The 27,994-nt window shown below is 43.8% G+C and overlaps 4 protein-coding genes across 9 annotated transcripts; 2 read left to right on the top strand and 2 right to left on the bottom strand.

The window, feature by feature from the left end:
• Positions 1-5: 5 nt before the first annotated feature.
• Positions 6-14,196, bottom strand: ttyh3a (tweety family member 3a). 2 transcript variants are annotated; one of them, XM_086055111.1, is made up of 16 exons: positions 13,858-14,196; positions 13,338-13,532; positions 11,511-11,680; positions 10,073-10,184; positions 9,746-9,966; positions 8,525-8,620; positions 8,050-8,122; positions 7,865-7,940; positions 6,594-6,649; positions 6,054-6,146; positions 5,205-5,297; positions 4,544-4,680; positions 3,478-3,651; positions 3,089-3,164; positions 2,575-2,676; positions 6-1,192 (listed from the first exon to the last, which is right to left on the bottom strand). In XM_086055111.1, the coding sequence occupies exons 2-15, from the start codon at positions 13,461-13,463 to the stop codon at positions 2,596-2,598; spliced, it is 1,584 nt and encodes a 527-aa protein (XP_085911237.1). In that variant the 5' UTR covers positions 13,464-13,532; positions 13,858-14,196; the 3' UTR covers positions 6-1,192; positions 2,575-2,595. The 2 variants fall into 2 exon arrangements, with proteins under 2 accessions (XP_085911237.1, XP_085911238.1); XM_086055112.1 differs by lacking the exon at positions 2,575-2,676 and having other exon boundaries at positions 13,858-14,194.
• Positions 13,927-24,363, top strand: snx8a (sorting nexin 8a). 2 transcript variants are annotated; one of them, XM_086055110.1, is made up of 14 exons: positions 13,927-14,242; positions 15,749-15,815; positions 16,629-16,756; positions 18,031-18,163; positions 19,574-19,764; positions 20,452-20,572; positions 20,735-20,871; positions 21,003-21,083; positions 21,161-21,321; positions 22,056-22,185; positions 22,255-22,323; positions 22,409-22,558; positions 22,658-22,807; positions 23,489-24,363. In XM_086055110.1, exons 2-14 carry the CDS (start codon positions 15,779-15,781, stop codon positions 23,567-23,569), a joined length of 1,569 nt encoding a protein of 522 aa, XP_085911236.1. In that variant the 5' UTR covers positions 13,927-14,242; positions 15,749-15,778; the 3' UTR covers positions 23,570-24,363. The 2 variants fall into 2 exon arrangements, with proteins under 2 accessions (XP_085911236.1, XP_085911235.1); XM_086055109.1 differs by lacking the exon at positions 13,927-14,242 and adding an exon at positions 14,277-14,295.
• On the bottom strand, positions 24,156-26,604 carry nudt1 (nudix (nucleoside diphosphate linked moiety X)-type motif 1). 4 transcript variants are annotated; one of them, XM_086055117.1, is made up of 5 exons: positions 26,463-26,604; positions 25,977-26,025; positions 25,743-25,903; positions 25,065-25,210; positions 24,156-24,988 (listed from the first exon to the last, which is right to left on the bottom strand). In XM_086055117.1, the coding sequence occupies exons 3-5, from the start codon at positions 25,892-25,894 to the stop codon at positions 24,816-24,818; spliced, it is 471 nt and encodes a 156-aa protein (XP_085911243.1). In that variant the 5' UTR covers positions 25,895-25,903; positions 25,977-26,025; positions 26,463-26,604; the 3' UTR covers positions 24,156-24,815. The 4 variants fall into 4 exon arrangements, with proteins under 4 accessions (XP_085911243.1, XP_085911242.1, XP_085911241.1 ...); XM_086055116.1 differs by having other exon boundaries at positions 25,743-25,899; positions 26,463-26,541; XM_086055115.1 differs by having other exon boundaries at positions 25,743-25,899; positions 26,129-26,523.
• On the top strand, positions 26,242-27,935 carry mrm2 (mitochondrial rRNA methyltransferase 2). The gene is made up of 2 exons (XM_086055113.1): positions 26,242-26,631; positions 27,113-27,935. Exons 1-2 carry the CDS (start codon positions 26,355-26,357, stop codon positions 27,544-27,546), a joined length of 711 nt encoding a protein of 236 aa, XP_085911239.1. The 5' UTR covers positions 26,242-26,354; the 3' UTR covers positions 27,547-27,935.
• Positions 27,936-27,994: the final 59 nt, after the last annotated feature.

The following is a 27,994-nucleotide window of genomic DNA, read 5'->3' as shown; positions in this document are numbered from 1 at the left end:
AGGACTACAGTTAAATTTGGTTTATTATTATTTTTTTTAAACACGGCAGTCAAGCTCAACATAACCACAGTTGTTTTGTTTGTTTTCTCCCATGTACATGTTGAAGATTTTGTATAAAACAACTTCAGAGAATAAACCTTATTAAAAATGAAAATAGCTACCATATTCACATACAGTAAATGAAGCCACACTATGTGCTGGCTTCAGATTCTAAAAATCAAAGTGAAATCAAATAGAAAATGTAAAAGTCAGGATTTTTTTTTTAAGTACGTTATTCCTTTTACAATCAATGTTCATCATCCAACAATGACACACACAGACCGAGAACATGACGGCCAAACAAAAACAGTGTACAGAGCATAAAACATGGGGGTGGGGACCAAAAAAAAAAAAAAAAAAAAAAAATCAGGCTCATTTAAGACAATTAAGTTTGATTGGCACCGCCTGGAAGTTCTCCTGCAAACAAAATACGACGCACAATGGGCGTAAACTCGTCGTCTTCATGTATTGTTAGAAATGCTAAAACACATTTGCTTGTCAGATGCTTCATTGCCAATGCAAAAATGTTTGAAACTCTACAAAAAGAAGGGAAAAAAAAGCACATTTCACATCAACCGTTAACGGCTGCATTGTGATAGCTGCATTAGCTGTTGCCGGGCAGATTTGGAGAAGTCACGGTTGTGTTTTGTGGTGATGCCTGAAAATTAAAACTCCGTAGAGAAATGGTGAAAAAATGTTTTCCAGTAGTATGTTGCCCTCTCAAGTATTGACGGTTTGCTCCCCTTCTTCCTTCCTCATGACGCCAGCTCATTGAATCCTCCAAATTCACAGCTAATTGGCAGCTCACGAGTGCCGTAAGGACTATTTCCAACAACAACAAAAAATGCTCTGTTGTAAGCTTGTAAGACATGCAGTTGTGCACGAAGACTGGTCCCAAACACTAGAGTTAAGACAAAAGTAGCAAAGACACTGTCAAATGTACAGTCAGTCAACATTGCGGTAAGACTGAGGCAGTGCTCTGTAAAAGCTCTTCATAATTCAGGTAGAGAGAAAAAATAAAAAAATTTTTTTTTTGGGGGACTCCTTTTTGACTGTAAGAATCTGGATTAGCCGGTTCCGGCTAAATTGACGCGGGGATGTTGGGCTCTGGTCGCCTGTTAGCGAGGTACTTTGCCCGCATGCTGGAGGTGTACTGTGAGTGAGAAGCAGACGGAAAAAAAACATGACCAACAGAACATAATAGAAGTACAATTCATGAAAGAGTCCGGAAGACTCTCTCTTCCAAGTATCACAGCTCTTGACAATGAGCAGAAAAGTTCTTCATGGCGGAGGAGTTGGGTGGGGACACAGAGGTTGCACATGCACCACCCATCATGGCTGCAAACTGGTGCTTTTCAAGCTAAACACCAGAGAGTGCAATAGGCCAGTGATTCCCAACCAAGGTGAGAGATCGTCGGGAAATGTATCCAATAATTGGTGTGAAAGTTATTATTGCGTCGTTAAAACTATATCCTGGTTCGTTCTTTCATTGAATAGCACAAAGTACAAAAAACGTGTGTCCACATGTTGCCATTCATACAACAAACTACAGTACGGTAAATCATGGCTTTCTACTAGTGTGTCAGGGACAGAGTTGGGAGTTAACTGAGACGAGAACATTTCAGTCCCCCCCCCCAAGATATTTTTGTATGATTGGTATGCTGTGAGCTTTATATCTTTTTTCATGTAGGTAAAATGCATTCCTGGCTCAATCAAGGTTGGGAAACACCGCATGAGACTACGGATCCAAACACAGAAGCAGCACAACATTCATTTTTAAGGGGACACATTATGGCTTGTATGTCTGCTCTCTGTATGGCCCATCCAGAGTGATATTCAACAAAGACGTTAACTTTGGGGTTACACGTACACGCAGTTTTGGGTATGAAGTTATGGCCTGCTCCTAAGCACAGGCTGAAGACAAGAAATGATGATCTTTGGGGTATTTTGACAAACGCATGTCACGGGCGTATGATCAAGATACCTGGGAAATGTAAATACAGAAAAAAAAAATGCATTAACATGTCTCCTTGAAAAGGTCATGTGGTTTTTATCTAAATCTTGGTATGGGATCTGTCATTCTTGAACATTTAGCATGTAACCGTTCATCGAATCCTTAACTTCAGAGTTGCCCCAGAAATGCACCTGTACGCACATTAGTTTAAGGAATAAAAAATAAATTTGAAGTCAGGTTTTAACTGTTGTGATTATATTACTGTTATCTCCAACTGTATTACCTCGGTACGGTTTGCAATAATAGCTCCATTTTGTTAACGTGTTAATGTGTCTGACGGCGAAAATGTATTTGAAATAACTGTTGATTACATACAGTGTGGCTAAAGAAATCATCCACAGGGACATTCCTTGCATTCGGGAGGGAAAACATGCAGCCTGGGGGGGGGGGTCAGGGGCCACAGGCAACAAACATCAGGTGGGACACTGCGGAGTAGAGCTGGGTTTTGGGGTAGGTTGGGGACGGGGGAGGGGTTGTCACTGTGGGCTGGGTTTGGGGGCGGGGGATGCCATATTGTGTACCTGTTAGCATAGCAGACGAGGTTACCAAAACGTTCTGGAGCTGTCCGAAGGCTTTAGCTGCCAGCTGTGGCCACTGTTAGTGTGGGCGGGAGTCAAATACAACTGGACGGATTGGCGAGGGGGTTGGGAGAAAAGATGACAAAGAGTGTAGAGAAGAAACGTGAAGCGGTGTCCAGGTTAGACACAGGTGTCGAGTGGAGGGGTGGGGGCTGAGAGGATTTAGATTGGAGGTGCTGTTAGAAGGGGGAACCTGAAAACTTTCACCTTGCAGGTGGTCTAAATAATTAGGAATTAGTATTGACGGAGCTTTTAGGATGAGGGTTCTAAATAGCCACGTTAAGACCAACCAACACTGCTTGGATTCATATTTTCTGTTTAAATGTATCAAAATAAATGATCAGTCTGCCTTTTGGCCATTTTTCTCTTGTGGTAGCCATATCAGGGCTTAGTGAAGTGAACCGTAGCACTTGGTGGAAACGTGGCTAACGGTGCCCGTTTGCCGGTTGGAACTCACCGAGGGTGGAGGAGACTCTCGTCCGATTAAGGGTGTGTTTTCGGCGCGGGAGTTGGGGAAGTTGGCGTTCTGAGCCCTGCGGGAGGAAAAGCAGTGGTGGTCAAAAGTGAGGAGGGATGCACTGCTGTGGAGATAGGAAGCTATATACATAAAAAGATGAATTAGTACAGAAGATCCTGCCCAATGACCCCATCGCTCAGACAGAGTATTTGGTTTCACATCTGGAGAGCAACAGCTGCACGTACTGCAATGGTGTTCAAATAAAGCCTGGGGGCCATTTGCAGAAAGTTGTCATTTGAAAAAAATAATAAAGGGAGGGGCTGTGAATAGAGAAGAATAACTAAAGTAAATGTTTGAAAAAAAACTTTGAAGCCAAAAGCGCCACATACATGTACTCTGTGACGGGCGCGTTGCTGACGGTGTGCGCGGCGGCGGGGATGGACGTCTCGCTGCCGTAGCTGCTGCCGCAGCTGTATAGGCTGGGCATGTGGACCCGGTACAGGTTGTCATGGTTTTGCCTCCCGCCCCGGCCCAGTGAATCGCTGTCACTGTCCTCGTCCAACCTGCCAAGACACAAAACGGACACAGTGAGTCGCCACCAGAGGGAGCCGTTGCCTTCCTTTAAAATACTACAAAAGGAAACCAGAGAGGCGCCACGTGGTCACATTTGTTGCATTTGTTCTTAGACACTTGCTGATGCATTGTCCTCACTGGCTACGTGAGCGATTTTGAAAGTTCTAAAAGCACAAGATTCGCACTTAGTAGCATACGTCACATGCGGGTGAAGCACGACACTGTGTTTGATGACAAAAAGTTTTCATCTGCTGATTTAGCACTTTCGGACTGCCTAAAGCTCAATTGAAGATAAAAGACAAACTTTCCCCTTCAAACTAAACCCGCTTAGTGTGGCCTACTGGAGAGAACAAGGCCGCCTCTGCTTTAACAGGACGCTCCAGCTGCGATCAAACAGAAGAACGCCCCCTCCATTGCTCCGAAGGGGTTTGCTAATTACGTGGCGGACAGCTGGGCTTGTGCGAACACTTTCCGGTGAGACGTGCCTGTGGCCGCTGGGCCAGCGGCATCAAGAGTCATTCCACCTTCCCGCTGTGGAAGGATGACATCAACTCTGGCAGTGGCTGCGACTGATTCAGGCCGGCCGACTCTTTGCAATTTCAGAGTGGCGGGGAGTTAGAGTACTCGAGGATGCAGCTGCTGTATAATGGGTAAATTATACACAAAAATATTCATAGTTCTCTTCATTTGCGGTATCCGAGTCCTTCCTGTGGCCACGCCAAAACAAGACCTTGGAATGAATGTTGTGTAGCCATGATTAATTGATGGGCTTGTCCTCATAAATCATTCCCGTAACTGTACAGCGGGCCATAACCTCCCCCCTCAAAATAAAAAAAAACAGCTTTGGTGCCGTTTGAGAGTTGTTGTTCGTCGGAGCTTTACCGCGTCTTGCGCCAGGTGTGAGGCACGCTGCAAAGGATGGAGCTGAACATGAGGGCCGTGACGAAGGAGAAGAGCAGCAGGTAGATGAGGCCCTCCAGTCCGTCGTAGCACACGCTCGTCAGGGCCTGCACGTAGTCCTGCGGGAGATTTGAGCGACAAGCGCTTTCACCACCGCGTCATGAAAATTGAAACAATAAGAAGGATGCTGCAATTCGTTCCTTCGGCGTTGCATTCAAACTAGGTCAAAGCGCTGAGCTCACAGTTGGCGCGCCTGCACACGCAGGAAGCAGCACATTTTCTCACCGACATCCAAAAAGCACACGCACACATTACATGACAATCTCCAGCCTGCATGCACGGCTTGATAATGCGACAGATAATGTTTGGCTGCACGCGTGCACTTGGAATGTGGACGCAACTGAGCGGCTTCTCATCATCGGGCCGCTTTCAGTCGGACAGGAAGTCCAGTGTGACGACGGCTATTTGTGAGGACAAGCCGAGTTAGCTGCGCAAGCGTGGAAGAGGAAGAAAGGTGGCTTTAAATAACTTTAGCTGCACCGCGCTGATGTGACAACACGTCAGAGTCGGCCGGGCCCACCTTGCCATGAACGAGACACCCCCCCCCCCCCCCCGCTAGTCTCCGTATCGCGGCTTCACTCACCAAGTGCAGGCTGCGGCAGTCCACCAAGGCGGTGAGCTGATGAAGGTTGATCTCGGTGATGTTCAGCACCCCCTGGATCTGCTCCAAAAGTCCCTGGAAACGAGCAAGGGGAGATGGGGGGGTGAGTTATAACCACACTTTCAGTCTGTGCTCGTACGCCGCTTTTATTTGCAGCTGACTGACTTGAACGCCGTGCAGTTCGGGATCTGGGTTTTCTTCCTGATTATTATTCTTATTTTTTTAAGCTAACACTATCAAAAGATCACGATTACATATTGATAGTGATTTATCACCCGGCCCTAACAAACAACAAACACCGACGTAATCTAATAAGAGAAAGCCATCTTGTAAGGAAAATTTGAGAAAAAATTTGAATAGATTCCTGGGATTGAATGTCTGGACTGTGAAGACAAATTTGCCTGTGGCAGTGAATGAGTTAAACTGCCGCTTATTGTGAAGGGAGTTGAGCCACTGTCAACAAAAGCACTCTTATCTCAAGACACCACTGTACTTTTTATCTATCTTTATTTACACATCTCGTTCTCCCCGCAACTCTTCTAGTATCAAATATGTCTGTTTGCCTTTCACAAACGCTTCGACCAGCTCAGCACATTTCTGCGCGTGGGAATGCAGAGTGAAATGAGCTCCACTTTGTGCCCGTCAACACACAGTCGGGACAATAACGCGGCAGCGTTGTATTGAGCGAATGGCTAATGTCGCTAAATGGACATAATGCGAGGGGCAGTCAGCAAGTGCGCCGCACTTCACCGCCCCCGTCATCACTAACGACAACAAAGAGCCACAACATGGACACGCTCCTGTCCGGCCAGGATTCAAACCGAGACCTACCTGGGCGGAGCTATTATCCGCGCCGGGCGAGCGCAGGAGCTTCAGCACGTCGTCCTGCATCTCGACGAGCGCTTTGTGGCTCGTGGAAAGCGTCTGAAAGAGAACACGAGTTAGCCTTTCATATCTGTAGTTTCACGCTCATGTGCAGCCTCCATTTAAAGTCGCACGGAAGCACGCCGACTGGTTATAGATACACGCTGTAGAATCTTTTTCTTGACAAGTGCCGCCGAGCACTCAAAAAGCTTTCATTTATTCATGAAGTCAAACTAGAGATTTGTTGCACAAGGGACGGCCCCATTTTAGCGCATTCATCTTTGGCTACAGAGGAAAATGCTGCAGAATGGGATTGTTGTCCTGGTGCATCCACGTCTTGAGGCGCCGGGAGTGACTCGTAGCGCCGACATGCACCAAATTCCCCACATTGTGGATAAAAATGTCTTTTTGATGCCGTGTCCGCGGGGATTTCAATGACGTCGGCAAAACGCGATAAAAGAGCGTGAGAAGCTTGAAAGTCAAGCTTGCTTGTTCGAGGCAACAAACCTGCTGGAAGGGGTTGGTGAGCTCCAGATCGCAGCTAAGGTAGTAGTCGAGTATTTCTGCGGATAAAACACAGATGAAAACAGATGTAGCATACGTATGGAAAACCTGCGGAAACTGGCGGCAAAGTGGAGAGAGAAAAAAAAAAAAAAAAAGAAAAAAAAAAGGGGAATACATGTGCTAGTACTTTCGATTCTTGAAGTCACAGAATGTGCATCAACACTGTGTTTCCCACCAAAGCAAGATAGTCGAACACGCTGTTTGTTTTCCACTCACGGCAACTTTTCGATGACATGTCTGTTAACCAAGGTCTCGAGAACACCGTATTCAGATCAGCACAGTCTGCATATTTTGTTATTGTAAAGTGCTTTGTTACAGCTGTTATGAAATGCGCTATATAAATAAAGCTGTATTGGATGGTATATGAACCTCAGGGGGGAAAAAAAAAAACCTTTTGTGATTGACGAGAAAATACACAGGGAATGCTAAGTGCTCTAGCTTTGATATTGGTTGAGGGAGACGATCCAATAAAACAAAATTGGCCCATTCCCTGCAGCGTTTGTCAAGTGCGTGTTTTGTCTTTGAGGCTTGTATTAATATGCAACCGCCCACAGTTGTGAAGAGGCTTAGCCGTTACTCATATGGATTATGAGACTGTTAGCTGACTGACACCATTGCGCGGTGGGAGGAAAGTAGAAGAGATAGGAGTGACGGGCTGGGAAAACAGCCAGCCTTAGTTCAATGTAATAAAACCATCGAAAAATAACTGAAGCCTTCGAAGGAGGAAAATACACGAATACAGAAACTTTTTTTTTTTTAAAGCGAATCTTAGTATTGTTCTCTTAATCTCCTTTGATAATCCCGTCCTCGACTTCATTCATCCTACTTGCCTCATCCACTCTGCACGGGGCTCTCGATAAAAATTGCCTTTGTAAAAACCATGCCATCATTTAGGCAATTACTAAAACGAGCTGTAGTTATAGAAGCTTTTATTCATCCTAAAAAGGCAGCCCGTTGCTCTGTGACACTGCTGGCAGACCCTTTTAGAGGCTTTTTATGAGCGGCGGACAAGGCCTGCTCTTTAGAACAATGCCGTCTCACTGCTGCACAATAATCACAGCATTGAGAGCGGCGTAGGGGGCCCATACTTGGCTATTCACTCACGTGAGTGTCCCCCCCCCCCTTAAAAAAAAAAAAAAAATGGGTGAGGGAAGGTATAGTGATCACAGTGGGGGGAAAAAAAAAAAAACTCATCACAAGCGAGTGACTAATACCGTTATTGACGACTCCATAGCTGTGGGACACTTGAGTGATGAATGTGTCGGGAGCCACGCAAAAGTCGCTGGAGGCCTAGGAGAGTGTGAAGGGGGGAGGGGGGGTGGTCGTGGGGGGAGGATTGTCAGAGCGGTAAAGAACACAACACCACCGTGTGATATTGACTTCAGAAGCGGACACTCACCACAGAGACAGCCAACACCAGCCCCAGTGAGGACCAGCTGACCACCAGAGCCACGGCACCAAACAAGCACACACTACGGAGTTTGAGGTGAACCAAACCGTTACAAGTCGACAGCAATTCCATTTGAATACCATCATATTCACATCATGCATAAAAGAACCCTGCCTGTACATCCCTGTATAATTTTTTGCCATTACCATTCATGTATTATTGAGCAAAAAAATAATAAAAAATAGCGCCGGTAAATATGAGAGTTAATGAGCAGCTGGTTCAAAATATAAAAGTGTCACTGGAGTGTGTGCGCCTTTTACCAGCCGCGCGCGAGTGGCATAAAGTTTATATGGCATGAAATCATTTTGACTTTACTAAATTGACAAGGTGAGTCTGGGACTTTTATGCAGCGTCGTTCTGTGTCGGCGGCTACAAATCACTTGCAGAGCCGCACTCATTGTGTCTCCTGTGCACTTCGACTCACCCGACCAGCGTCCCCTTGGAGTTGCGAATGAGGCCCAACAGCACCAGCAGACAAATGAGGACATCGAACAGCAGCAGGCAGAGATAGCCCAGCCACCTGTGAGGACAAAACCAAAAAAGTGGGCGCTGATACTATTGTAAACCTTATTTGTATTCACAGAATTTGTGAATACTGCTGTTAAAAATTGGACCACACTGCAGTCGGGTCAACTGCGTCAACGACAATCTAATTTGGCTCGATGCTCCTTTGTCATTGTTCCCCCTTTCATGCATCACTGTCAAAGTAAAGAGAATACCTAAGCAAACGAGGAAGTGAGATGAACAGATGTGAGTGATGATTTGCAGAGTGACCGTCAGGGTAAGAAGGCGAAAAGAGAATGAGACCCAGATAGCATCTGTGCTCATTACCTCAAGCGCCATAAATCCTTGACACACACACGACTCGCGCTAATGAGATCCGGGGGTCAAGAGATGCCGAGGTGATGTTGTGAGTGGCCAAACATTTTGCACATAGTAGGATAACAATAAATCTCTTAAAATATGATTTCTTCATTTTCTACCATTTCCCCCCAATTGCGTGTATGTGAATTTGTCCCACAAACTAACTGCATGAACTGATGAAGCCTGCTCAGATGAGACAAAATATCCTCTAAAACCAGACCAGTCCAGGTGCGATTGATTCAATGCCCTGAGAAAGTCCCTGATATTGCTGTCCACCCTGTCACCGAGAGGTTACCTGCTAGCTAAAAAAAACCTACAATATTTTCAGTGGCATTATGACCAGCATTTTGCGTGTCTTCGATGGAGGCTGAAACGGTGGATAGTTGCACAATAACTTACGTTTCATAATTTCTTTCATGCGTGTAGTTAGATGCTGCCACGCTTCACATGTCCACTCTGTCACAGTGAAATATTGACATAAAAACCTTTCAGAAATGTGACCTATAATTGTTAAAAAGCACATGAGACAATATGCTAACTGATTCGGGTTGCTAAGTAAAGATCCACCAAGAGCTCATATATTAAGAAAAATCCAAAGTCCACCCTGTCATTGTCCACCCTGTCAGCAAGCGGTCTGTGTGTACATTGTCTGCTTGATCTCACAAGCGCAATACAGGCCTCTCAATTCTTATCTTTGAATATAGGCAGACTTCTTCCTTGAATCTCATCGGCTTCAAGTGTCCGCATAACTCGAGTGTCTTCATGTTGTACGGTCGCTCACCTGTACCAGTCATACAGCTCGATCTGGACAGCCAGCTCGTCCAGAGAGACCGAGTTCTTCTTGTTGTCCCAGAAGGGGATCTTCACCATCTGTCTGACCAGCTTGTCCTGGTGGTCCAGCAGATTTCGGACGATGGACTTTCTGTGCTTGGAGTACTGAGCCTCAAGCACCTTCAGATTGTCAAAGACGCCCCCGTTCAATGAGGACGTGCAGTCGGAAACCTGCACCCGATCGGGGAAAATCAAGGGGATGACGGATTGCACAACATGTCTCGTAGCAGAAGTGGGACAATAAGGATGAATGAATTATTTAGTACTCAAGTCTCACCAGCTTCTGCACACCGGTGATGGTGTAATTTGCGTGGCGCAGGGAATAAGTCAGCCGATTCAGTCCGTCGCATGTCTCGCCGTTCCCATAGAAACCCACAGCAATGCCGGCGCTGACAAAGGGAATAAGGAAAGGGGAGGAGAGACAAGAGTGGTGAGGAGGAGATGGGTTTGGTGTGGGGGGACTGGGATTTGCTTAAAAAGACAAACGGAAGAGACGAGAGCGAGAGAGGGAGGTGGCGAGCCAGTGCGGGGGTGCATGTGAACCCCACATTAACCCTGTCAGTTCAGACGCCTGAAACACCCCACACGGAACCAAGGAAAACATGGACCCGTATGTACGTACGCCCCGGAGGCCTCAGCCCTGACAAAGGCGGCACTCTGGCTGCTGGGTTATCAGATCGTATAAGGAATGAGAGACCTCGGGTTGCAGAAAAAGACGCTCTGGTGGATGGACTGGGATGTCATTTTCTGTATTTTAATGCGCAATTTGTTTACGGGTTGATTTACTGGAGCCAAGCCTGGAGGCAGGCATTAGAATCTCTTACGTTAAAGCTCACCCGTGACTCTCAAGGGCACGAGTGCAATAGAAAATAGATGAGAAATGTGTTTAACTTGTTTTCATAGTGCTAAGAATTAAATATTAAAGCATTTATAATGACATGGTGAGTTTGACTGTGGAACAGGTAACTTCTATTAGCATAATTCCTGTGAAAAAGACACGTTTGGAAATGAGAACAAATTGACGGTGGCCTAAAAAATAAACAACAACCTGACCACAGAGAGTGAATTTGCAATTATATCTCAATTACAGACATTTGAGTGACATCCATCCAGAGCATAGTGGCTTTTCTAATCAAGTGGGGTGATGACATGAGCACCACTTCAAACTGCAGTCAGAACAGACTAGTGGTGTTCAGCCAACAGAGCATCATTGTTTTTCCCCTCTTCCTGGGCCGCTAATCTCTTCCTCTCACGCTCTGCGGTGTGAAAGGGGTGGCCGAGAGCAAAAACAAACATAAAAAAAAAAAAAAACAACAACTATGAATTCTGGAAAATATGCACAGCTTTTTTAATGTTAGGGGAAGCTCCGTTTCCAAAATAGTCATTTTCCTAATTGTCTGTTTTTGACAAATGACGTTTTTTTGCAAGTATAAATGTTTCCTCTGTATCTTGTTTTACTACTACTTGGAAGCGGCGGGGGGCGGGGCCATAATGATCGCGATGCAGTTGACATCCTCATCAGGGTCCTGCAGCCCTTTATTTTGCGTTGCTGAATCAGCTGTGATGGCTCTCTAGCGGCCCATCGACATATGGAGGAAAACAGGAAACAAATGCTCGACAACACAAGTCCAGATGGTCAGGCCCACACTTTGGCCAAAACGAAACGCGCCACCAAAAATACGGGCGTGTCGTGTGAAAACACGGGTTGCGCTCACCTGCACACGAGCGTTGCGATGATGACGCACCAGGCGGTGCAGCAGCAGTCGGCCGAGGGTTGGTCATGATTTTTGTTGCGCCGGCAGCACAGCCAAATGGAGTAGAAGAGCAGGAAGAGCAGGTCCAGGGCCAGACAGGCCAGCGCCACACCTCCCAGTAACAGGATGGACTGTAGTGACGAGAGCAATGGGAGTTATAATGGATCCCATTAAATCGATAATGTCAGGATAATGGACTACCTAAGTGTTTGGGAGAAAAACGCCATTCAGCGCGTAGGAATTGCCCCGCGCTCCAAAAATGTTGTGCTGCTCTTCGCGCATACTAAAAATAATGTTGTCGTTTCACTTCGTAGCATGATAGTCCAAATAGAAAAAATATCATAGTACGTACAGGGATATACGCGAGTAAATGTAAAATGTATGTTGCATTAAAAAAAAAAAAAGCTAATTATTTAAATATAAAAGTAAACGTAGCTGTTATTACTGTGGTTTTCACAAAATTTAGGATGCTAAGCTAGTGATGATTTTAATTTGAATGACACCTCAGGGTGTAGGGCAACAAAAACAAAAGGTGCCACCTCAGGAAAATATGACTTCAGACACTACTTCCTTTTGAAATTGGCAGACGTGTGAAGCCAAACAAAAGCTCGCAGTGTACTCTTTAGTGTGCCTCTGAGATTACTTAGTTTGTAATTGTCAGCACAAAGACAATAAGATGATGACGCATGTCTGGGTAGCGTCTTCCTGTTTCAAACGAATCGGAATTGAGATCTGAATCACACTTAAAAAAAAAAAAGGGGAAGTATGATCATGGGCAACTGAAGACCAAATTTCAAGTTAGGAACCAACGATAAAATAGTTTAGGGCTCCAAGATGTCTTCTTGAACTGCCTGAATGTTGTGATAATTCATATATTATTCCCTGAGATATTAGAAAGGTGTGCCCAAATTCTGCATGATTCAAATCTGACAAGTTCTTTGCGAAAATTGTACAAAAAAGGTCAATTTATATATCAGAGCGACGGGGAGAATAATGCGTTGAGCGAAAAGGAACGGCCTGTAAACCAAAACACGCCACATCACAAATTGTCGGCGTCGGGCGATGGAATCCTTCAAATCCTCCAAAACCATCAATCTTAAGGATCTGTCAGTCATATGTTCGAATACTTTCTCAACATTTCTCCCCCACCATTTGTTTTTCTCGGTTACTCTGGGAAGTTGCGGTTAAAAATATTGACTGATAAGATAGTAAGCTTGAAACGGTGTTGCTTGCCCCAAAAAAACGACTTAAATTGAGCAAATGTCACATTATTGGTGCGAAAAGCAGTGTGAGCAGTAGAATAGGCCATGTACTCTAGTAATCAATTGTTTGTTCATAAATTTGTTATGGAGTAATGTAGATGTGTTTGAAGAAATGATGACCTTGGTCTCCAAAATTCAAAGACCGACTTTCATCCAAGCTTTAACAGTTGTGACATTTGCTACATACTACATAACTCTGTGTAAATGCTTTCAAGCCCCTGAGAAATCGACGATTTTGCTAATTCTGGTTACGTTTGTATAATAAATGCCAAGACGAGACCCCCCACCCAAGTCAAAGGTGGCTTTGGTTTGGATTAGATCATACCAGCTGGTCTCCATCCTGGAATAGGCCGAACTACGGCTATAGTAGGTCAACAGATGGCGACTAAATTCAAAAGGTGAAGCGGATGAACAGGTGCTAACATGTCATTTGTCACCAAGGAATCCCTTTAATCCGGAGATGGAGCTAAAAGTCCATCCAGGCAACGAAACCATGATAAAGTGGTTGTTGCTCATGGATGCGTACCTGCTTATAGGTCCAGTTCCACGGCTGGAAGTCGCTGCTCGTTTGCTCAAAGTTGAAGTTGAAATGTGGAAGTCGGTGCAGCAGGTCGACCCACCACGGTGGCGTGTAACCAACCACAGTAGCCATGGCCAACCGACAGTCAATCCAGTTCGGCTTTAGGTAGACGGGGATGCTACTGGGTCCTTCCGGAAAAGTCTGTTTGAGAAAAAAAAACCCGCATCAAAGCCAGCTGACGTTTAAAGAAGAATTTATCCGACTACAACCCACTCAAAATGGCATCCTCCATAGAGTAACCATGCATAATTTAGCAGCTAGTGATGTTTTTGTTCTCTCACGGTTGGGTTGTAGACGACTAGTTTATAGCTGGTGCTGGTTTGCATCACCTCGTTAGCTAGTCACCACTAGCGACTATCACCACTAGCGACTAGTTAACCAGTTCACTTTTGCTTTAGCTTCTCGGTCACATCAAGTACATAGTGTTTGGTTGTCGTCACAAAATAAATGTTTGAAGTGCTCGTACCCAGTCTCAATGTCGTCCCTGTTACGTCGGCTAATGTTAGCCGGTTTAGCTGCTGGTTAGTTGAAGACAACAAGTCTCTTTTGTTCCTCTCGTCATGGCGGGCTGTTGTTTGTTTACATCCTGTCGAAGAGAGCTGCCTGCACGGTTTGTCGCTTGCACTTTGAAATTCCAGCGCGACGGGTTCGCCTCGAGAAGCAAGCGAGCGCAGCCACCATACATCCGGACGGGACTGGAGTCTTGCGCAAATGCGGCGGCTGTAGTGTGGACTACAATCGGCCAGCTGACAAATCCTCACGAGCTCGGTTGGCTCAAACATCCGTCACCCTCCCTCCTCCCCTTATCAGTCGAGAGGTCCAGTTAAATGACGCATTAGCGTCACCCAGAGGTAATCTATCGCATTGCAGGATGATGATAGATTCAGGAACCGTCGGAGAAATGGTAATTTCACTGAGAATGTACTGGTGGCAATTTGAGCTCAATTCCGAGAAGCTTTGCCATAGAGAAAGATCTTCATGGTATTTACATCTAGATGTTCATGGTATTTAGATATAGATGTGTTAAACAAAGTTCTTTTCTGGTCGAAATGTGTCTGGTTTATTGCCCAGCAAAATGCATTTCCTGCCCATTGAAATTAGTCTATCAACGGAGAGGTGTATGGGGGTTTGTTGTGATTCCCTCACTCAGGTGTAAAATCGTTTTATTTACTGAAAAACAATGTACATTTGCTCATCTATTTATACCAGCTACGCATTTGACAGGCAGAACAATTAAATGTTCCTCCACTAGATGGCGGGAGATTCAATTAATCTCTGTATCCACCTGTTGCCATTCATTCAACAGAAATACAGTACAAGCTTTGTATTCACCTAAACCGGGAGAAAATTCAAACGAGAGCAGCACTATTTCAGTATACAGTACACACTTGATGTGACATCCTTAGCATGACAGCATAATCACCAAAAGTTTTTGTTTTATTTTTACTTGCTATCGTATCAATAAAAAATACTAATATTCTGGCTAAAAATCATATGATTAGCCTTATAGTATAATTTAGTGTTATTTAATTTACTGTTGCAAAATCAATAGTACTCTGCTTGCTAGAAATGTGTTACTTTAAATATATGTATTTATACGCTATATTTATCCAAGTAATGGTAATACAAAAGGTTTGTTTGAGGTAACCGGACTTTTGTTTGTTGAATTTGTTGCTTTAAAACAAAAAGGTATTATTATTATTATTATTATTATTATTATTATGGTTTAAAAAACATTCCAAATGACTTGGGCAATTACTTTTAGGCTGCCAAAATCGTGTTTTCTTTGTCTGTGTAGTCATACTGAATTGAGGCAACAAAATACTTCGTTTGTTGAATTAGTTGTTTTTCCCTATTGTTTCCTGAAAATGAAAATGACTATGGCTGTATTATGCGTTCAGTCTAACGAGATTTTTCACGTGTAAAATATTTTCCTTGGCTCAAAGTAGGTGAAGACTGGTGTGTGTAATGATTCTAATGAAATATGAATAAATACACCCAAAGACAGTTGCTGAAGTTAACTGAAGGGAAGGGAAATATGATATCTAACAACAAAACACAAAAATAAAGAGGTAAAAAAAGAAAAAAAAAAAAGACCGAAATAAAATGAACCACTTAAGTCCACGATTATGTATGTTAGTCCATTATCCAAAACTAGTTCACATGAAATGAGTACGATTGCATGCATACAGCTACAAACGCTTTCACATAGACGTTTTTAAAACGCCATAAAACGTTTGTCACATTATAGCTGACAGCCTGACACTTTGGAGTGGCCATGAGTCGCGTGGACTTCACCCCAGAAGCAGCCTACTACAACTTTAAGAAATAAATGACTTGTTTTTTCGCTTCTGCAGGAAATCACATGGAGGTGCTCTTGCGCTCACATGACAATCCGAGCCATGGCTGAAGAGATCAATGAAGGTACAGTATGTGCATTTCCCACTCTCATCGTTGTCTTTTGCGCTATTTTGCAAGTTATAAACTCATTATTTACTTTCGCTGCGTGTGCAGATCCAGCGTAAAGTTAGCTAAAACGATTCCGTTTGGCGTGTGGTCTTTCGGTTGAAGTACCGATGAGAACTCGGTGCTTGAACTTGTATTTTTGTTCCACCTGCATACAAAACGTTTAAACCAGTGACGTTTTGATGCCATTTTCTTAAAAAGTTGACGAATTTGGTGCGTTATTACAGCCGGCTCGAAAACTATTCTAATAATTCTAATGCACAATGAAATTGATCTTTGAGGCTATTTTATATTGGGAAAATAAAGCTAACTGTTGACTTTACACTTTTAAGTGGAAATAAAAGTCAACTAATGTGAGGTGTGCTGACATGAACGAGTAGATCATAAACTAAGCAACAAATGTCACATGCTGAGGTGCATGTCGTAATATGATTTCTGATGATGGTGCAGAACATGGTGATGGAATGGTTAGCACGTGTGCATCCCAGGACGGAGCTCCTGGTTCGAATCTCGAATCTGGACTCTGGGCTCCGGCCTGCCTCTGTGGAATTTGCATGGGCTTTCTCCGGATATGCCGGCTTCCTCCCACATTCCAAAAACATGCTTGTTAGGTTCATTGAAAACTAAAGAGTTCATAGATGTACTGTCATGTCATGTGAATGTGGTTTTCATTTGCAATGAGGTAAGCTCGAGCTCATTTAAAAAAAACAACAGATGGGTGGAAGTGCAGATTCACTTGTTTAAATCTAACCATAGTTTTTTCTTTTGCAGGCTCAGTTCCTGCCTATTACAGGGAGGTGCACGAGGCTGTCTGCTGCCAGAACGATGAGAAGGTTCAGGTTGAAGTATTTCAAAGGTTGCTTGAAAGCACCAAACTCTCCAAGGCAATTCAAGACCAGGTGAGGATTCATACAATGTTGTTATATCGCCGCTGTCCTGTGAAGAACACGGCCATTTTTTTTCTCCATTTTTCTTATTTTTACATGAATGGGGTTTCCCATTCCCAACACACTATGATAACAGTAATCAGAAATTAATGAAAAGAAACAGATGACTCCAATCAAAGATGATTCTTCAACAGCGGGTGATAGAGTCACCTGTAGAGCGTGTCGAGATTAGAACACTAACATCCTGTGTCGAAAAATCACAAGCCTTAAACTACTGAGAAGGCAGCTGTACAACAAACAGGAGCCTGTGAAACTTGTCTGTGATGTCATGATGATGAAGAGACATGTAACACTTAGTCTGTCCTCGAGGAAACATGGTAAATTAACATTCTTAAAGGAGCAGGAAAAATGACTAGCCAGATACCAGTGACAAGTGGGAGGAGCCTACGTGAAAAAAAACGACTTCAGTTGTTTGTTTGAAATAATTTATTTGATCAATATCAGGCGATGTCACTTGTTTGTTTGTGATGGCATGTCAGATGAGTCATGGATGAAAGAGTTAATCGTCCTTATGAATAGTGTAGCGTGATGGATCAGCCGTCCATCGGTTTCTTTATCGCTTAATCGTGAAGAAGCTCGGCCACGCCTCTGGTATGTGATGACATTATTTATTGAGTCATGTGCACAAACTCTGCTGTCGGATAGAAATACTAACTGTTGTATGCTCAGCATTGGACAATGTTTAGTCTTAGCTAATAATTCTGGCAATGTGTGAAGTGCTGGTTCTATGAGTAAAAATGCTTTTTTTTTTGTTTTTATGGGAACTTTTGGTGGCAGGTGTGTGCAGACTCACATTTAATGAGTTTGAATGTGATTGGTTAATTCTGGACACAGCCACACTCCAGTTATGAGAGTGTGCAGACTTTTGCAAGCACTTTTCAGTTTATTTTTAAATAACTTTAAATTGAGTTGATCATATAGGTCAAAATAATGGAGGAAAAAGCTTTGAATTGATTTATCGCGGTCTAATTTTTTTGGGATATCGCAAAAACCTGGCGTTTGAACAGGGCTGTGTAGACTTTTTATATCGACTGCGTGTATATGTTTCAAAAGACGAAACCTCAGAATCAAATTACGTGAAGCATTTATCTTTACAGTAGCTTTGTGGCTTTGCGTCTAGCGAGCACTTCCCTGCGCAGAAGGAATGCAAACCGCAGTTGCATTTAGATTGGCGGACTGGTGAGACGCCTTTGTTGCTTGACTGTCTTTGTTTGCCCCCCCCTCAGATCGCCGAACACGTTGACGCAGGCGCCGACGGAACCCTGAGCAAGTTGTCGCTCTACAAAGCGCTCGCTCTAATCGCCGCCGCCCAGCAAGGAAAGCAGCCGAGTCCCAAAGTCCTGGAGAACTACATACAAGGTGGATAAGCATGTGAAAAGTGAATGTTTTGCTTAATGAGTAGTTTGGTGATGCTTCTGGCTGCCAAAGGGTCGTCCGAGCCATTCCCTGTAACCTCTTTGGCGGCTCATCTTGCGACCGCATACAGCGGATGTTAAAAAGGGAGTGAAAGTAACAGTTTATGTGTACGTGAGGGAGGGGGAGTGTATCAAAACAAAACTTGGGAGTTCAAACTATCAACACGCCTGAGACTCAGCTTAGCGAGCATCTAAAGCTGTGGTTTTCAAACTTTTTACTTAAAAAAAAAAAACAACTTTGCTGTCCAGGTAGCACCACCATGACCAACGTTAAAATATAGCAGCATAGTGGGCCTGTTAATAAAAAACAAAATGTTTTATACCTAAGAAGAATATTACCAGTCAAGTTTCGAAATATTCTCCATCTAATATCATAAGAAAGTGTTTCAAAACTTTGTGTATACTTAATATTATTGTTAGCCTCTTGCGTTTGTGGAATATGAATTAAGCATAAAAATCTGTTTTCATCCATCTCAGGTGGCGGCCATTTTGACACTTGCAGGTGAGCTGTGATTAGTTGTTCGGCACTGTGATGTCATTTTCAGGTGACATTAAGTGGCAAAATGGCCGCCCCCTGAAATGGATAAAATGGGTGGATTTTGCTACTTAATTCATATTCCACAAACGCAATATCAATCAGAATGTCGTGCTTAGACTAGCGCAGGCATCCTCAAAGGATAAGTGGTTTAGTTTATTTTAACATCTTTTTATACTGGAATGACAGTTAATGTGATGACTGGTACTTCTTTACTGATCAACAAATTGAAAACGTGGTTACATCAATGCTTAATCCAATACTTTGTCGAAGCACTTTTTGCTTTAGTTGCAGGATTAATATTAAAATGTTATAGCTCCCTATTATTAAAAGCTGTTATTTCAACAAGGAACAAGTGTCCACTTATTATATTTCCTGTACTGTTCAAACATAGCTGTAAAGTGATGCATTTTTCCACTACACATATGGAGGGAAGATGTGTATGGTTTTCACATACAGTAGGTAGCCATTTGGCAGGCTTGTCAAGTTTTTTTCTGCTATTTTTTAAGGCCCTCTCTGTTATTTCAGGTGTGGCCTGAATAACGGCCAACTGCATGAAACTTCCACCGTGCGCAAGAACAAGTTCTCTGCACTTGTCGCAGGAGATTACATTCAGTATTCTTCGCCATATCGCAATGCATGGGGATGTGGTGGATGAAAGATCAGTCCCCCGACACGTATTCTGTCAAAAATATGAGATAGCCGCTTTCCAAACCGGCATTCCTCACATTGCTCCACTACATCCAAGTAGTAGCGTCGCGTGTTAGTAGCGCCCATGTGTAAATATTAGAAGTGGGGGGCCGGCTGTGTGCGTTGCAGAGTTTCCAAAGCCTCAGCTGGGGGAGCCGAGTGAGTTGCGGGCGCTGAGGATGCAGGCGGCTCAGGAGGACGAGCTGACGCTGTCCCTGAACCTGGACAGGCTGCTGAACACAGACGCGGTTAAGGTGGAGCTCATACCGGAGAAGAAAGGCCTGTTCCTCAAGCATGTGGAGTACCAGGTCACCACCCTGGTAAGGAAGCCATTGAACCATAGGAAATGAATAGCTACGTTTATTTGACTGGCTAATTCTTTGTTCTGGTGTGTTTATGAAGAAAAAAAGAAAAGGGAATACACGTTCTGTCTGGGACGGACCGATTAATTGGCTCATATGGCCCTTCAAATATCGGCAGCTAAACGGCTGATGTTTGCCGATTGTTTTTACCTTTATGTACTTTCAAACATTTACAGCAGTACACAAGTATCACTGGCTTTTGTATTTACTACACATAAATGTATCCTGAAATATATATAATGAAATTTGTTGATAAGGTCATAAACAGTGCTTGAATGAGCAGTGCAAGGAATTGACCTGGATGTCACTATTTTACACACAGCCTTAAGTCATGGTTTGTACTCTATGCATTACATATATTTTAAATTAATCGTCCGATTAATCGGTTATCAGTATTTTTGTCAGCGAAAAATCAGCATCGGCATCAAAAAAAATTCCTATCGGTCGGGCCCTAGTTTGCACCGGCCTTGTTGATTTCAAGCTTCCTGCTATATTAGGTGAAATGGACCCGTTTTTGAGTTTAAAAATACAAGAAAATGTATAGAGAATATTGTATCATACAATACAGTGAAAACAATGAAATTCCACCACCGACAATCATATAGCATCCACTCTGTCAATTTGATTTGCTTTCTCTTCCTCCAGCGTTACAAAATGTCCGTTTATCGACGCTACAGTGACTTCGACGTCTTCCACGAGATCCTGCTTCAGAGATTTGCCTACAGAGTTGTGCCTTCGCTTCCGCCCAAAAGAATGTTAAAAGGAGGTAAAGTGTGTCAACTCAACACACTGCTCCGTCAACAACACAGGATGTCGACCTCGACGGTTTGATTGCGACGTAACCCATTTCCTTTGCATATACTTAACTGGTTTAGCCACGCAGCCCAAACACTTGCAATGTTATGTAACATAAAGACTTTTGCCGCAGTCCTGACGTCGTTTTCCGAGCGGGACTTCATCGAGGCGAGGAGGCGCGCGCTGGGCAGATTTCTCAACTTGGTGGCGCAGCACCCTTTCTTCTCAGAGGATGAGCTGGTCAAGACCTTCTTCACCTTCAGCGGCTCTGTATGCCTTTTCCTTTGTCCAAACTTGCTGGCTCTGCAAACCAAGGAGTGATATCGCCATGGCAACTTCCAGTTATTCATTGTCCCCCCCCCCCCCCCCCCCTCTCCATTTTCAACACGCTTCACAAACAGGATGTCCAGATTAAGCTGCGTGACGCTTACAAGAAAACAGGCGACGAGTTCATGACAAACAGAAATGCAACCGTGGCAAAGGTTTGTGAATTTCTCAACACAACCTGGCAACGTCCAGTCAACTCTTGAGAACGGCTCACGGGGATCCTTGTCGCCAGGAATACCTCCCAACCGACATCCAGGCGCAGTTCTGCGTGAGCAGAGAGCTGATCAAGAACATCCACAACAGCTTCTGCAAGCTGCGCGAGCGAGCCGAGAGGATCGCCGAGCGCTCCAAGGGGAACGCGAGTGACCTCCTCATGTTTGGCAGGGAGCTCAGGTATTTTTGTTATTGCGCGAGTGTAATTCTAGAAGCCAAATGGGATTATTAGCCTGTCATCAGCGTTTCGCGTTATATGTTAGCATTCAGATAGCAGACTTCTGCGAGACGAGCTGTGTTTTTGTTAGTTTTGCTGTTTGTTTCAACTGGATTGTCAAGCAACTTTTGGTCCGTTACTGACACTGATTCTGAAATGGAGTGTGGGTGTGCAAAATACCGTTTTACAACCTCCTAATCCTACTCTTTCCAAGAATAAAAATAGGAATGTGAAACTTAACTCGCAATAACTTGTCTGTAGAACTGTCACTGTATTCAAAGCTACTTTATTACTCCTTATTAGTCAGCCTGAGTAACTCATGATTCTCTTTTTGGGCATACTGCCACCTGCTGTACATATCCACTCAATGCAGTCTGGGTCGCGTTTCTGTCTCTCGTCAGCAAAACGGGCGTCCGTCGATGATGGACTGTCAAATCCGTTCTGACGTGACCAAGTTAGTGGTGATTACACAGACGGATTCAGTTCAGTCTGTGCTGAGTCTGTCTTTTTTTTATTTTTTTTTATTTCCCGTCCGTATCGTCTAACAGCAGCAAAATGGGCGTCCGTCCGTGGCGGTAATATATGAAGTAGTAGCCGCATCAATCATATAATGTACGACAAAATCTAGACGTGCTCATTCAGAAACACAGTGGCTACAACATACTTGTCGCATGTATTGAAGTCATTTCGTTGACAGCATGCTGAGCTCGGACACGTCGTCCCTTCCGTCGTTGGCCTCGTCACAGAGCACGTGGAGCCGAGTGTGTCCGTCCCTCAAAAGTCTATCGGTGGAGTTTGCCGTGCTCTCGGACAAAGCCGCGCAGCAGGTACAACGCGCAATCTCCAATCTCAAAGCGGCAACGGGAAGTAGACATCGTTTTGCTCGCCGTCCTCAGGGCAGGCGGGAAGAGGATGACGTCGTGGAAAGACTGAATCTTTTCCTGGATTTGCTGCAGTCGTACAGAGCAAGTGCCTCTTGTTTGCGCCGATTAGGCCGCTGCTTCTTCGAGGGGTGTAAATAAAAACGCAATCATTACTCGTCTTCTCCAGGACTTGTGCGAGCGCCACGAGAAGGGCGTGCTCCACGAGCATCAGCGCGCGCTACACAAGTACAGCGTGATGAAGAGGCAGATGATGAGCAGCACCGCGCAATCCAAAGAGCACGCATCCGTGGAGCAGCTCGAGTCGCGGATTGTTCAGGTAAGGCCTTTAGCACCTTATCCACTAAAAATGAAGGACAATGTTGTGTAAAGGACGCTCATGTTTTTTTCTCATCTTGTCCTTTGATTTTCTTCCTAGCAAGAGAACGCCATACAGATCATGGAGTTGCGGAACTATTTTTCGCTGTTCTGCCTCCACCAAGAGACGCAGCTCATCTTCACCTACCTGCCAATCACGTCCCACATCTTGGGGGCCTTTGTCAACTCCCAGGTGCAAGGACACCAGGAGGTAATGCTGTTCTGTGTTGTTTTTAATATGCAGTCATCATCTGCATATTCCCGGTTCACTAGTCAAAAATGTACAATTTTTTTTCTTTGGAAGCTATTCCCAGTTATTTGTTGTTCCTGGGGAAAGAGAGAAAAAAACCCAACACCTTTTTGCATTTCTTAGGCTCTTTATGAAACACCGTAAAATGCCACCAGATGGCGCCAAAGCCCTGTCTGAATAGAAAAGTAATAAAAATTGTGTTGGCTGTAGATAAGTTAAACCTGGGTTGTTGGAGGAAGTCATGAGAGTTTTCACCATGTACATGGCATGCGCACTGAAAGTATTTATTTTCACCTTATTTGTAAGTCATTGCTTTTTAAGTCTGATGTTGTAAGTCAGAGTTTGAAAAATTGAAATATTAATTTGTGGGGGATTAGGACCGAGCCCTGCCACACATTGCAAAACCTGTAAGCCCCACCCCCAAAGGTTTATAATTGCCAGAAAAGCACGACTTATGTCAAAATGAAACTCCTCAACTAAGTTGAGCATACTTCTTTCATTCAAGATGCCACCATATGGTGCCATAGCAATACTGTTACTACTTTGCCCTGAACAACCACAATAGTATTATATGTGCTTCTATTTTTTAATTCTAAGTGTCATAACAAATGATGGAGAAATAAGATGTTACTCTCTTTCCAGATGGGTGCGGTGTGGAATGAACTCCAGCCAAAGCTCAGCTGTCTCTTTGTTGAAAACAACGGCTTGAAACCCGGCCTCTAGTAAATGGATTTGTGACACAAGAGGGAAACTCGGGAGGGAAAAAAAAATGTTTTCTTACTGCACAGCGCACATTACACTTAATACAAGTGGCTTTTCAAAACCACTCACTGTTTGGATTTATTAGTTTTGGCCTTTTGACATTTTGGCTGTCGGCTAATGCTCGAATAAAAACTTTTACTGCCAACTAGGAGGGAAATTCTCCAGGCCGTAAGGGACCATTTAGCACAGTGGACATTCCTGCCCTTTATGTTCATAAGTTATTGCGTAAGAGGTCGGGGGCAATATCGTATTTTACTTTATTTAAATCCTGGGAATAGTTTATTTACTCCCGGAGTTCCGATTTTTGATACAGATGATACACCTCTTATGTGTGCTTCCTATTTTGCCATCTTTGTTTTATGCAGTTCATAGTTGACATGACGACCCCCACGCGCTTTGGGTGATAAGCTAATTCAAAGTGCCTAAACTGCAACATGCACAAGTTACAGTTACTGACAACATGAGCTGAGCTTCTGAATGACACTACATGTCTCACTCCAGATGTGCAATATGTATAGTAGGAATCCAACAAACCAGGTGACTCCAGTTTCCAAGCTGTTTTGGAACACTTTTATTGGAAAGAAAAAAAAAATTGACACCTCCTGGAAAAAAGAACACTTTGTCTGATTTGCACACCTTACAAACAATACTGCACAAACGTTTATTTTGGTGGCATTTTATAGGAATTTAATTTAGAGATGACCGATGAATCTGTTTATTTTTCTGTGCTGGACAATAAAAAGTATGAAAATTCCTGTTTTGCGTTTTATTATTGTGTAACATTTTTTTTAATGGCAGTTAAAAGCAGAGTCGCTATTACTAGCCAACCATTAAGTGACTAGCTATTAAACACACAACGCTATTGCTTTACAGATGCGATTGCGCTTATGCTGCTCACAGCCACTAGGGGGCATATTTTCATGCTAACCGGGCATGGGTTAGGGATGGGCAATGACTACATTCTATGAGCAATGCATGATCTGAATGTTCTGAACTTCAATGTCAAGGATCAAGCTCATCCCTAATTACAGTTCTCTGATGCTTTGGTCCTCTATTTTTTGGAGGTTTACCAACATTCAGTTGAAATTTCTCTTGTAATGGCAATGGCAACTTCGACCACAGTATATTTTGCACATCAGTGCCTCTAAGTCTCTGCTGAACAGCAGGCACTGAGGAATGTTGACACCTCCCACACAGCTTCCCAGCCTCACAGCTTCTCCACCTCGTCCAACTTGTAGCTCAGAATGACGTCGTGGCCTTGGAACTTAAAGTAGCCCACAAATGTTCTCTTCTGCAGCAGCAGCGGGAACCACAGCTTGTCGTCGGGCCACATTTGGTCAAAAGGGATTTTGTCACAGTCGAACCACTGAGGTCTCATTTCTACAGCACGGCAAAGTGAAAGTTTGCGTCCCATTCACAATAAATCGCCTCATGAAACTGGTGCTGTGGAACATACCTTCCGTTTCCATTGGCTCTCCATTGTATGAGTCGGCCCGAAAAATATGGACGTTGAGTAGCTGCGCGTCGCTGACCATCTCAAATTGTATGTTTCCAACCTTCTCCAGCGTGTCCACTGTGAGGCCACTTTCTTCAAGGAGTTCCCTGAGCAACAAAATAAAAACAGTGGTGCCTTGACTTACACGATTATTTTTTGATGTGACCACACTTGTATCTCAAATCATCCTTCCCAACTGAAATGAATGGAAATGTGATTGAACCTTCTGTTGTGCTCACCTACACCACCAGATGGCAGCATAATACAGAAATACACAAATACTTTTCACCACGGAGCTGCAGTAATACTGTAGTCGTTTTTTGCAGAGGATAAAGAATATACCCCTGTGAGTTAAGTTATATTGAGTTTGTCACATCATTTTAATACATTAATAAACATAAATTAAACCATTTATATTGAGAACCACTTTCTTTCATTATATGAATACATACAAATATAACCAAAGGTACAATGCTGTATACAAGCAAATACTTTAAAGCATGTGATATTTACTGTGATGCCAGTCTACTGTTTAGATGGGATGCATGAAACAAAAGTTTATCGTACTGTATATATCCAAATAATATCCTCCCAGTATTTAAAAAAAACAAACAAAAAAAAAAAACGACAAACACGGACCTTCTTGCTCCTTCCTCAACAGTTTCTCCACTTTGGACTTTTCCCCCAAAACCATTCCACCTCCCTGCCCCGAATCCTCGCTTCTTCATGCCCAGCAGTACCCTGCCAGGCTCGACCACCAGAACCAGAGTCAGCAGCTTGGAACTCAGCATCCTACCTGTCTTAAGAGAGGCATTGAGCGCAATTACAAAAATGAAAAGTCACATACAATTGTGTCACCTTTCGAATCATCACCTGTTCTGTTGCTGCCCAATAAACGAATCCCCGCTTGGAATGTGTTACTCTGAAATACAATCGACGAGAAACAAATGTGATGATTTCCTACGTATAAACAATTCAGAACACAAGATATATCTACCACAACTGGAAAATTAGCCACCACTTACATATTGTGTTGATGGAAAGCACAAAAGCTTGTAAAGCAGGCAAGTTGTGTATTTCAATAAAACGAATAAAGTTTGGGTACGGAAAAAGTCTATCGCTTTCCTGTTTCATGGGACATATATAGTTAATGCACACCATCGAATGGAAAGTTGAATTTCGACACATGCGCAATTCACAACATTTCCTGATTCTGTTACTTTCAATGCCCTTCAAATTCACACACTAAACATGTTTTATCTTCTGCACCGAAGATTTTTCTATTCGTCGTGTCGCCTCCCGAAGAAGAAAAGCAACGCAGAGCAGAGGTGGCTCGCGCGGCAGGCGAAAGACCCTTACGTCAAAGCATCGCACGCTCTAAACTTCCGCTGCCGGAGCGCCTTCAAGTTGCTGGAGATCGACGACAAGTTCCGCCTTTTGAAGCCCGGATGCGGCGTGGTTGACTGCGGGGCGGCTCCCGGAGCCTGGAGCCAGGTGGCCGTTCACCGGGTCAACTCAGCGGGGACCGGTGAGTGCATTGTTGTAGATTGTTAAATTAAGACATGTTTTTTTTTGGGGGGAGGGCGGGTTGGCACGAACTAACTCTTGTCCTTCTTATAAACCGTACATCAAAACTGTGCAGTGACGGAAAGTTAAAATAAGGACTGGAAAACTGAAAAAAAAGAAAAAAGAAAAATCTGAATCAGAGGCTTCTGCTCTGGTCAAGTCAATGGGTCGCAGGCTTGATACACTTATTTAAGTAAGGGTCATGTCACCTCATATTAACTGTAATTCACTTAATTTAATAATGACAGTTCCAATTCTTTTGCTCACTTGAAAAGTGGGTGGCTTCAAACAAAACCTCCTCTGACCTGAGTTGTTCAACACGTCTAGATGTTAATACCATGGAGTCAAACCTGGATTTCTGAATTTTTGTTCACCTTTCAATCTGAAACCATGAATATCCACTCAAAGATAGATGAATTAACATTAGTGTGTTTTAACTGAAGATCCCACATTACCCCGGGGTACCGTCGTCGGCATTGACCTCCTAAACATACCACCTCTGGATGGCGCCCACTTTCTGTCCAGCCACGACGCCGCCGACCCCGCCACACATGCCAAGCTGCCCGACCTCTTGCCCGGCGGCCGGGCTCATGTCCTCCTTAGTGACATGGCACCTAACGCCAGCGGCTTCCGGGAGCTGGACCATGAGAGGCTCATCGGCTTGTGCTCGTCACTGCTGGATTTGGCTGAGGCGATTTTGCGCCCCGGAGGCTCTCTGCTGTGCAAATACTGGGATGGCGCCCTGGCACATCATCTCCAGGACAGACTCTGTCTCGTGTTTGGGAGCGTTCAGAGTTTAAAGCCACATGCGAGCCGCAAAGACTCTGCTGAGAGGTATTTCCTTGCCAGGACCTATAGGAAACCAGTCAATGGATAGACTATATCATCTCTACCAAGGACAATATATATTTTCTGTTTGGGTTGAGCCATTTTTTTTTTTTCTGGCTTACAACCTTAACTTTTGTATTAGTGTTTTGTCTCTAGGAATTCTGATTCAAGTGTGCATTGTGTTTACATGGTCATGTCAAACCATGTGTCAATCTAGATCTAAAACCATTTGAGTTTGTGATGATCATAGTGAAAGTTCTAATTAGCTAAAAAGAAAGGAATATGTACTGGTTGTTTGCATGATTATTAAAAATATAATGACTAAAGTGCAGTGATTTGGAAATTGTTAGTGATTATTCGTTATGTATACTGTAATGTGTCCCCTCCATGGTTACTCTCTGGAAGTTATCAATAATAAAAACTGTTGTATATAATATACATACTCTGTATATGTGATTTGAAATGGGTATAACAATTCTAGTTAACTAAACCCCCTA

Source organism: Filicampus tigris, chromosome 16 (assembly GCF_054856515.1).
Source record: "Filicampus tigris isolate MCC_2025a chromosome 16, RoL_Ftig_1.0, whole genome shotgun sequence".
NCBI lineage: Eukaryota > Metazoa > Chordata > Actinopteri > Syngnathiformes > Syngnathidae > Filicampus > Filicampus tigris.
This window is presented reverse-complemented; position numbering and strand designations above follow the sequence as displayed.